General features: G+C 38.6%; 1 protein-coding gene across 1 annotated transcript; it reads left to right on the top strand.

Moving 5' to 3' along the window:
• The first annotated feature begins 1,934 nt into the window (after window positions 1–1,934).
• LOC139460202 (involucrin-like) lies at window positions 1,935–10,535 on the top strand. Its single transcript, XM_071241711.1, has 3 exons — window positions 1,935–2,018; window positions 5,389–5,498; window positions 9,839–10,535. Exons 1-3 carry the CDS (start codon window positions 1,935–1,937, stop codon window positions 10,533–10,535), a joined length of 891 nt encoding a protein of 296 aa, XP_071097812.1.
• Window positions 10,536–11,201: the final 666 nt, after the last annotated feature.

Genomic DNA, 11,201 nt, shown 5'->3' with positions numbered 1-11,201 from the left:
AGCGCGTGTACAATTGGGAAAGTCGTGTAAGGACATTTGTGTTAAGATTGGAAACTCTTAGAAGAAATGGGAGCTCGTGTTCAAATCAGAAGCTCTTGTAAGAAATGGGAGCCTGTCTACATGTGGGAAGCTCATGTAAGGACATTTGAGCTCGTATTCATATTGGAAGCTCTTAGAAGAAATGGGAGCTCGTGTTCGAATTGGAAGCTCTTGTAAGAAATGGGAGCTCGTGTACAAGTGGGAAGCTTTTGTAATTTTCTATCGATCATGGTAATTTTGACATTTTGACATTTCCCTCAATCAACATACCATAATTGTAAAAGCTGCATATGTCTGGCATGTTATCAAAATAAATAAATTGTTCCTTAACATTCTCGAAACAAACAATTATGCTTCAAATTATGTAGGAAAAAGAAATAGTCTGCAAGAAAAAATACATATTTGCAATGTGGTTTTTCGAAAAAATATTTTGGCTCATAATTTTAATCACAAATATATCTAGTTTGCAGCTGTAGCGTTCGCTTATCACACAGAAGACACGAGTTCGATTCTCAATAGGGGTACAATGCATGAGACCCATTTTTGTAGTCCCAAGCCATGATATTGCTGCAGCATTGCTAAAAGCGGCGTCAAGCCATACTCACTCACTCACTCATCTTTTTGCGCCACACTTCCCAGCAACAGATTACTTTATACAATCTGTTGCAGCAACGAGTGATGATTAAATAGACATAATCAAAATTAACAACAGCTCTTTCAATTTGCAATTACATTAAAATCCCAACTCGGCATACTCGGCATACTCTCGTCAAAGGCTCACACATGACAATTTACATCCTAATTTAGTAGTTTTTCCTGTTCCATTAGCCCCAAATAGAACAAACAGGACTATTAAGCAAATATGAATATATTTCAGAAGGCGTGGATGAATGATTTCGACAATAAAAATATACTATTCAGTAATAATTTAAAAAACTGTCACTTTTAAAAAAAATCAATGAGTTGGAAAAAGCTATCTGTCTCCTTCGGGATATATTTATCACCTTTATCACTTCAACAACATAGATTATTTTACGCATTACTGCATGGAACTGCACTAGTCCTGAAAAAAGATTGTTGAGTTCGAACTGCTGTCGGTCTCCACCATGGTATATTTATCACCTTTATCACTTGAACCATATAGATTATTTACGCATTACGGGCTGGAACTGGATTGGTTCTATAAGCAGCATTGTGTTTCTGTCGTGTTTCCCTCCACGGCTGCACAGAGACAAACGATGGCACCAAAACATATCAATGTCACCCTTATTGCTTGTTTCAGTGACATCGCCATGGTATCTCAAGCCTTTAACCAACAGAGGCAGCCAATGGGAGTGGAAATGTGCAAGGATTATTGTCGACAATACACTGGGCGTATATATTGTAGGTTTCTGCTGGATACTTATGTCTGCAAGGTCAGCAGTGCCAGACACCTACCATTAGCACAGAATCAGCACGAAATCACCTTTAACACCTACAATGTGAGACGCAGTTTTGTTAGAACAATTGCATTACTGTGGTTTTGTGTATTTCGGGGGCACCATATTGTTCTCTGTTCACAAGATTGTTTTGAACGTTCGTTGGTTGTCTTACGCCGCAATAGGACATACTCAAGGTATTTGACGTTGGTCTGTAAACAATTGAGCCGGAGAAGTAGAATACAGCTTGTACGACCAGTATGGGTTGTTTTGGACCTCTTGTTACCCGAAATCCACCCCCACCCCAACCCCCCTCCCCCACTCCCCCCATACAGTATCATTCGCAAATAAATACCAAAATCATTGCCAAAACGTAATATGTCACAAATAAATTGTTAACACCACACCTTTGTGGAAAATGTAAATGTGATTTGTTTCCAAGTCAACATCCAACATTGTCATGTTTCCAGAAGAGACATGAACCAGAACTACAGCAGGAATGCTCAGGAAAACACTCTCGAGTTGTCCTCACAAGATCAGGAACCATCCAATGTGTACAATGTAGGTATATTTTCTACTCTTAATCATTCCTGAGTATTAAACTTATTATATCTTCTTGTCATTATGATAAATACCATTTGATCATACACAACCATTGCTTCGTTCTGATTGTAGAGTGCTAGCCCACTGGGGTACCATGCCACAGATTAATATGAATACCCCACTCTGACACAGTATTTTGACTTTGAGCCGACCTGTCTGGTTATAGCTATTTTATGCCGAGCGTCAGGCAGGGTAACAACAAGTACCATATTTTAACGTCTTTTGGTATGACGGGTCTGGTGATCGAACAGACACCCTACCACTAGACCACTGAGACGTTCCTGTCTGAGCAAAGTTAAGTATCATATTAAAACATAGACATAAGACACTGGAAAATGGCTCTTATTATGAGCAGTCACAACAATGATATTTCATACCAGTAAGTTCAGTTATATATATTATTCGATGATTACTTCTTTAAAACAACATTGAAACTTAAAGGAAAGTTTGTTGATATTAACGTTAACATTAATCATACTTTTGGCACCTTGTTCACTGGGAGTGAATGAATGTTGTTTACGAATCACAAGTTATGACGACTGTCTGTAAATAATGAGGTTTGGGCCAGCTAAACCAGTGACTGATAACATGAGCAGCCTCTAGGGAATCATGATGCACAGTCAGAAGTGTCACCGCTCGCTCCTAACTAATTGACTGATAAGGTGAGCAACAATCTTCACCCTCTGGGGCTTAATGGTTCACTGTCAGTTAATTTGGCAAGTCATGATCACACACTCCCTCCCATTCTTTTAGTCTGCCTTAAAACCAAGTGCTTCCCATGCACCCATGTAAGGTTGATAAGTGAATGCGAACACAGGCACATGCAAGCTGATGGTTAATGGCGGTTGATGACTTAATTGTGAGCAGTCATCTCGGTGGTTGAGGTTTTGTTTAACGCCATGCTGGCGGCTACCCCATACGTGTAAATAATTGTGACTGAGTAGACAAACCAGTTTTGATTGAAACTTGTCCTTAACGTCCCACGCCGTCTCTGAACGGTGACAAGCCACCAACAACGCCATCGAGCCTAACAACCCGACCCATAAGTCACCACTTTCAAAAAGCATCGGTTGCTTGAGACATTTTCTAAACTGGAATCCCCACGATTGTTTCAGATATCTAAAGATAAACTGACGGGCAAAAAAGTATACATCCATTTTTGATAATGGTTTAAAATGAAACAAACAATGAATGGTTCTATGATTGTGATGTAATGTGCAAGGTGAAGAAGGTATTGTCAAGATCAGATTAAGTTGGTTCCCACTTAGCAGACATTTACCTTATCAAACAAACATACAAACTAACAAACTAACAAGCAAACAAACAAATTGTTTTCAGATCCTATCAAGCCCCCGATGACAAAACTCCTGGTGACCCCAGTTTACACATTAATGGAAATACCTTTCTACCAGATAAACCTACAAGACAACTCATGGAAGATGTACCCGAACATAAAGTCATTGAACGTTGCTGCCTTTGCCTATGTTCACTATTCAAGAACGCTTATAATAGGTACTGCCAAACCGTATAACATCGTCCAGCTATATGATAGCAGTCGGTGAATAATCAAGCCCGGACCAGACAATAAAGTCACTAATATCATGAAGATCGAACTAGGAAAATAGGAAATGATGTCAACCAAATCAGCTAGTCTTACCACCCTGTCTCGTAAGTCGACTCTTATGACAAGCATGGTTTGCTGAAAACTTATTCAAATGTTTCATCAAAATTATAGTGAATATAAACATGGAGCACAACATCATGTTTATTTATATTCGTATGGATGTATTAACTGCTTTTACCTTATCCATATCCGCCGGTAATGGTAATTGCGTCCAGACGGAAAGATCTAAATGGAAACAACAAGACCCTTTCGTTAATCACGAGAAATATCTACTAAAAGCAGCAGCCATTGCTTGCAAGATCCCGACTCAATCATAAGCATATCATTATGAATCACTATCAAACAGTGATGATACCAGGTGTTCGCGAACAGTAGTGTGTATTCTGCCTCACTGGTGGCACACGTCACACACACTAGCGAGAGAACACAAATATAGTTTATGTGCGCACTCATTCACTTCAACTTATTTTACCTCTTGCGTAGAAAGGACATTATGAAAATGTATATGCAGGTATATGTACTTCTGAAAGTAATCGCTGCATAGAGAGCACAACACCATTTGCTACTGAGTAGAGCAACATTTATGAATGCACGCATGCAGCTTCAGCGTCAAGGACGTTACTTTTCGAATTATGCTTGAAACTGGGTCACGTTGCAAACGTCTTTGGTATCTGCCAAAGTTTGATCATCTGGGCATGGAATCATGGGGAAGACGGCTTCTTCTGATACAGCAAGACGTCATCAGTTCATAACTTCCACCACTCTCAGAAATGACCTGCAGAACGCAAGTAGCGTTAACGTTTCTACGCGGTGACGCTGGTCTCCGGTCACGGAGGGCATGCTATCACATCCAACTGATCTGACATCACAGATTGGGCTAAAAATCAATGGGACATACTTTCACTGATGAATCGAGATACTTTCTAGCACTCAAAAGATCGTCGTGCCCGACTGTGTCGCAGAAAAGTACAACTATTTCTGGATACCAACGTAGTCGAACATGACCGCTATCGTGAGGGCTTAATCGTGATTTTGGGTGCGATCTGGAGAGCTCGAAGGACCGATCTCTTTATCCGACAGTTGGGAACGATGACAGACGAGCGCTACAGGGGTGATGTTCTGGGTATGTATTTGAGACCATATGCTGGTGCAATCGGACCTCATCCTCATTGATGATAACAAGGCTGTGATCGCATCACGTGGATCAGATACGCGCTACTGTGAGTTTTATGTGTGGGAAAATATATTTATTTTCGTGATTTCTTTTCTCAATTTGACGGGAGATCTGACTGATTATTGGTCACATGTTGTTTTCTGCCATTGTGTGCATCGCTACGGGTTTCCCTCACAAGTCGTGATATAACTGATATATTATTTAAAGCGGCATTACATGACACTCAATCTAACATTTTGAATAACCAATACATTATATCCAGTGCCAGATTTAGTCGAAGATTTTTCTGTGATGTTATTTGTAATATATATAATATACTTTCTTAAAAAGGGAGGCGGTGGTGGGAATCATCAAGACATATCCTCTTAGGAGTAGGCGATCAGAACTTATGGTGGTCAAATTCGAAATTTGTATTTTGAAGCCAGCATATGTAATATCGGATAAATCCACCTATGCTCTAATTATTCGAGGAATACTTCTGAAGAATCGACCAATGTCAGCTTGACTCATGTTGTCTACTCATCAGCCAGAGCAGGACTGAGTTCATTGAGGCTTGTTGGTGGACTTTGACGGTGACGTATGCGTCTGCCAATGACATCTCAGACGCCAGAAACAATGATGCCTGCAAGTTTAATGAAATGTGAATTTTCACAAGCACATGTACACATTTAATATATTGTCATAGTCCAAAGTCAGGTACAGGCCAATGAAGCAGAGGTGGAAGCTTTCACAATTACAATTACAGGTGCAACTTATGTGATTTCTAAGTATGGCTAGTTACTAGCGTAAATTTGGCTGGGGGCAAGGGTGATATTTGTTTCGGCTGCTTTTGAGAAAACTAAATGAATTATCATGTTCTCTAAGCAGAAATTAAAAACAAATTACACTGGCAGTAGATGCTAGTTACTTTGGTGCAGGAGCTATTCTGTTACAAGAAGGTGCATCAGGTTTTGATGAACCTGTTTGACAAACATCAGATAAATTATTCCATCATTGAAAACGAAACTCATCCTCTATTCTGGGTTTTGTAACAATGTGAATTGTGTTTGGGTGCTAACTCGTTTCCTATTCAAGGAATTTGATTAAGACATCAAACATATTACAGGCAAAAAAAAACAAAACAGTTTGCTGATGGATTATTACATCACATGTGATCAGTTTTGACTGTAAACATGAATTCCATTTTTCAAAAAACGATATCACTTAATAAAAATCATGTATAATGTTTACTTTTATTCACTGTACTTAGCAGTTTTTGTACATTTATCAGCAAAGACTGTTTCTGTTAAGATTTAGTAGAAGTTCATAGCAGTGTGTTTTAACAATAAGTAGTCGTCAGGAATGTATAACTATCTAACGTAAGCAGATGATTAGAAGTTATTCTATTTAAATCCTTTTTGGGTCATGTTTAATGTGGAATCTTCTAGAACGCCTATTGACTAATCCAGCATGTTATTGAACTGTATAGAAGGGAAGGAAAGTTGACAATGCATGCCTTTCTCATCTCAAATTACATCATTGCTAGCAGTTGTGTGCAGAGCATTGGTCTCACTCTGGATATCCAGTCTTGACCTACTTTGAAAAAGTCGAGTGTATATTTATCCCTGACGTTTTTGCTTTTACCACTGCTATTGTATATTATACTGCCAGTGAAATTGTACTCTCATTGGATTTTGTGTGTACTGCCCTCGTGATTACTTTGCAGTAATTTATGTTCATTTGTTAACCAAGATTACTTTATAATACAACTGTTCATTGTATAACATGTCTTTGTATTTTGTATTTGTTGGTTTCACAATGAATAATGTTGCCCTACAGATTTCTGGTTGAACTGATTGTTTCATGAAATGAATAGAAGTTTATGTACAAATGGGAAGCCCTCGTTCATGTCCTAAGATCCATTTCCCAGGAAACGAAATGACAATAGGATTCTGGTTGAGGTGACCTTTATTAATTTGTTAAATGACAAGTCAGAACTTGGGCTGAGTTGCTGAGGAGCCTTTTCAGTCCTAAAATGAAAAGTCACAGGGATAATCTTTAACTGTATCCATAGTCTCTCCTTATGCCTTGGTAAGTGAATAAAAAATGACACAAATGTTATAAAATGGCAAGACAAGGGACATATTTCTGACAGAACAAAATAATGGTTGCATTCCTCAAAATAATATTTTGATGTCTGATGTCAGTCTTTAAACTGTTAAAAACTGATGAAAGTGCGAAGAAGGTGCTGACAGTAATACCATGATGCTCTTGGATCATACATAGGCAGAAAAGCTTTTAGCACTGAATCATTGGTGTAACTTTATACCCCCGCCCTTTTAGATTTTGGGTATAATTAAATAAGAATCATCTAAATTTTAATTCTTGAAGATGTTTGTATATATTATTGCATCATACATACCCTTCTGTCAGTGATGTACTTTAAACAACTATGCTCCCACAATACTGTTTTCTCAACCTGAAAGAAAAACAGAAACCTCAAAGTATCACATCTTAAATAAACCAGTACTGTATAGCTAAATCCAATTTACTTAGACTAATAGAGTATGATGTAACTAGTGATAATATTGCCAAATAGTTTTATCAGTCAACAGATCAACTGTAGTTATTAAAAAGCTGTAACTTTACCTTTCTGCTGTACATCACAAACTATAGTGATTCAAGTGAATATGTTGGCCAAGTTTCTAAAACCTTATTTGAAAAATATGTACATAAATGAAAAATATATATTGCCAAATAAAATAAATAATTCCCATATTTGAAGCAAGAATGTTGAATATGAATTACGAATTGACCCACTAATAAGTTATAGAAGTGTTAACACTTTGGGGTATTTATCCTAATTAAAATTGTGATTTTCTTTTTTTAATTCTTAGATCTACCTTAATATTTTCCATATTAATATGCCAGGATAGTTCTATAGTTAGATAGATCTAGTTACATTTACAAACATGGGGAAATTAACAAAATGCAATAGCTTATACAATACCAAACGAAGTTGAAACAGCTCTGTAAATATTTATTGAAATGTATTTGTTACTACGTTTATTAACATAGATCTAATACAGTTCAATATCGTTAAATATAATTCTGTAGTATGGTAGCCTACGTGGCAACATATGGAGATCGAAAACCGAACGAATGGTTGCTATCAATTCCCTTGTATTTTTCATTGGTGCACATTTACTACACCTATCTCACCTTAATAATCAACAAACGATGACAATATATGGTGATATTTAGCTTTTGACTATTGGCTAGCTTATCACCACTAGCGAGGACAATACCGCAAACACCCCATTATAGCGCGCGACGAGAGACTCGTTTTACTTTTGCTCGTTTTCATTAGAAGGGAGTGGGACATAGATCTAGTTATCGGAAAATGGTGAATTAATTCATTTTTGGAAATAATAAAACTAAGCGCCTTGCTATTATAAACTTTATAGACAGCACCAACATCCTGATGATCCACATTTAGGCTACTTCAGTCAGTGCTAATTTGGCCTTTTCGGAAACAACAAGCATGTTTCTGTCTCTTCCCGAAAATACATTTTTTTCATAACATCATTTAGCACTTTAGACCAGGGCTACAACCAGCAGCCTATAGAGAGTCGATCTGAAAATACTTCCATTGTTTTGATTCCCTCTGTCCGCTGTATAAGAGAATTTCTACTTCACCTTTCCCATGGCCTGAATGAGCCACATTGTTTCACAAAAAATCAAAGTCAGAAGATTAGTACATTTAAACTTTAAATAGTAAGGATTTCAGAAATAACACGGAAGAAATGGCGATAACTGTCAATGGTCAGTAGGCGATGCATAAGTTAGGCCCATTTACAGACCTACACGCTTACGATCGAAACCCGAACATAATATGACGGCCACAAAACGCCGCCAGACTGAATTCTGGTCAAACATATAGGCCTAGACCTACTGCTTGCCCTTGGTAATTATCCTTGGTATCCATAAAAAAATAATATGGAAAAAAAGTCTTTGGCCCCTTCACCCCTTTCATCATGTTCTGTGTATCATATTTATATCAACACTGACGCTCAGTGAAAGTGACCGGCAAACTGCATTCTAGGCTAAACCCTGCCACTTCTGAATAATACGATACATTTAAATCATTTGACGATCTGCATGTACAGAAATATATCAACAAGCGGAGACTACTTTTGAAAAATTAACTTACCTCATCCGAATTCAAAGGTAATCTGTCCAGCTCCAGTTGCTGCACAATCACTTGCTTGTTAAATATTTTTTTCCAGAGTGAGTTTGAACTAAGACGGCTGGTGACAACAAATCTTCCGCGACAATGTGACGTCATTCTAGATCTGACGTCACTTCACGAGGCAACAGGCTAAACTTTTCTGTAGTCGCTCTCACGCCGCAAAAATCAAGCGCCAATATTGTTTTTAACTGTAATATTGCTTGTGACAACATTTAGTAGACAGAAAACTGTATATATATATATATATATATATATTTAAACATAATAACACTAAGAGATGGTAGATCTACAAGTGGTTTCCTAAACATCATTTACAAAAAGTGTTGTAATGTCCAAAGCACAACGTTATCACAACGTCAATTTGCAATGTTGTTGTAACGTTGTGGAATAACGCTGTCATAAGAGATACGCAATTACGTTCTAGAAATTTTATTATTAAGAGACCAAAATTCAAAAGCCGATTATATTGAAAAGTAATGCATTACTACCTTGGTATTCTGACAAATTCATGATGATTTTGATAAAGCAGTTCTATTCCTTTATGACTATCGAGAAGCAAACTCAATAACGTTTCACCGACACAGAAACGTAGTTATAAAACGTTGTGTGATATCCAATGCACAACGTTTTCACAACGTGAATGTGCAACGTTGTTATTACGTTGTGAAATAACGTTACACGTTGACGTCATAATAACTTTGTGACAACGTTATATCACGATGTTACCAATCCACAACCTTTCCTGTTAGCTGGGACGTTGCAGCAGGCACACTCGATGAGGCCACCTTGCAGGACCTTATTGAGGCCACCTTGCAGGAACTCCATGAGGCCACCTTGCATGAACTACATGAGGCCACCTTGCAGGATCTCCATGAGGCCACCTTGCAGGAACCCCATGAGGCCATGTTGCAGGAACCCCATAAGGCCACGTTGCAGGAACTCCATGAGGCTGCCTTGCAGGAACCCCACGAGGTCACGTTGCAGGAACTACATGAGGCCACCTTGCAGGAACTCCATGAGGTCACATTGCAGGAACTACATGAGGCCGCCTTGCAGGAACAACATGAGGCCACCTTGCAGGAACTCCATGAGACCACCTTGCAGGAACTACATGAGGCCACCTTGCAAGAACTATATGAGACCACCTTGCAGGATCTCCATGAGGCCGCCTTGCAGGAACTCCATGAGGCCACCTTGCAGGAACTCCATGAGGCCACCTTGCAGGAACTCCATGAGGCCGCCTTGCAGGAACTCCATGAGACCACCTTGCAGGAACTCCATGAGGCCACCTTGCAGGAACTACATGAGGCCACCTTGCAGGAACTCCATGAGACCACCTTGCAGGAGCTCTCTCGAGTTCTATTCACGAAATGGATACAATCTGTGAAGCCCTTTTTTGTTCTCCCCAGCTGTGATAATGCTTCAACTTTGCTAAACGCGGTGTAAAACCATACCCATTCACTCATCTTTTTACACAACAGTACCCAGCAACAGTTTATATAATTACTTTCTTCAATCTGTTGCAGCGACGAGTGATGATTAAATAGACAATATCAAATTTAACAACAGCTCTTTTGATTTGCAATTTCATAAAAAATCCAACTTGGCATACTTTCTTTTGGGAGTGATCTGTGTTCTCAGACTTTTCACTTTCCTGGTCAAGTGTGTGTGAATGAGTTTGACAATAAAAATATACAATTCAGTAATAATTTCCAAAACTGTCACTTTTTAAAAAAATCAATGAGTTGGAAAAGGCTATCTGTCTCCTCCAGAATATATTGATCACCTTTATCACTTCAACAACATAGATTATTTTACGCATTACTGAATGGAACAGCACTAGTCCTGAAAGCGGCATTGTGTTTCTGTCGTGTTTCTGTCGTGTTTCTGTCGAAGGTTGCACAGAGACAAACGATGGCACCACAACATATCAATGTCGTCCTTCTTGCTTGTGTCAGTGCCATCGCTATGGTATCTCAAGCTTTGAACAAACAGAGGCAGCCAATGGGAATGGAAATGTGCAAGGATGATTGTCGACAATTCTCTTGGTGTAAATATTGTAGGTTTCTGCCGAATACATATGTCTGCAAGGTCAGCAGTGTCAGACACCTA

The sequence above is a fragment of the Haliotis cracherodii genome, unplaced genomic scaffold (assembly GCF_022045235.1).
Source record: "Haliotis cracherodii isolate W230 unplaced genomic scaffold, xgHalCrac1.p SCAF_14, whole genome shotgun sequence".
Taxonomy (NCBI): domain Eukaryota; kingdom Metazoa; phylum Mollusca; class Gastropoda; order Lepetellida; family Haliotidae; genus Haliotis; species Haliotis cracherodii.
The sequence above is the reverse complement of the archived record's forward strand: the minus strand, read 5'-3'. Positions and strand labels throughout refer to the sequence as shown.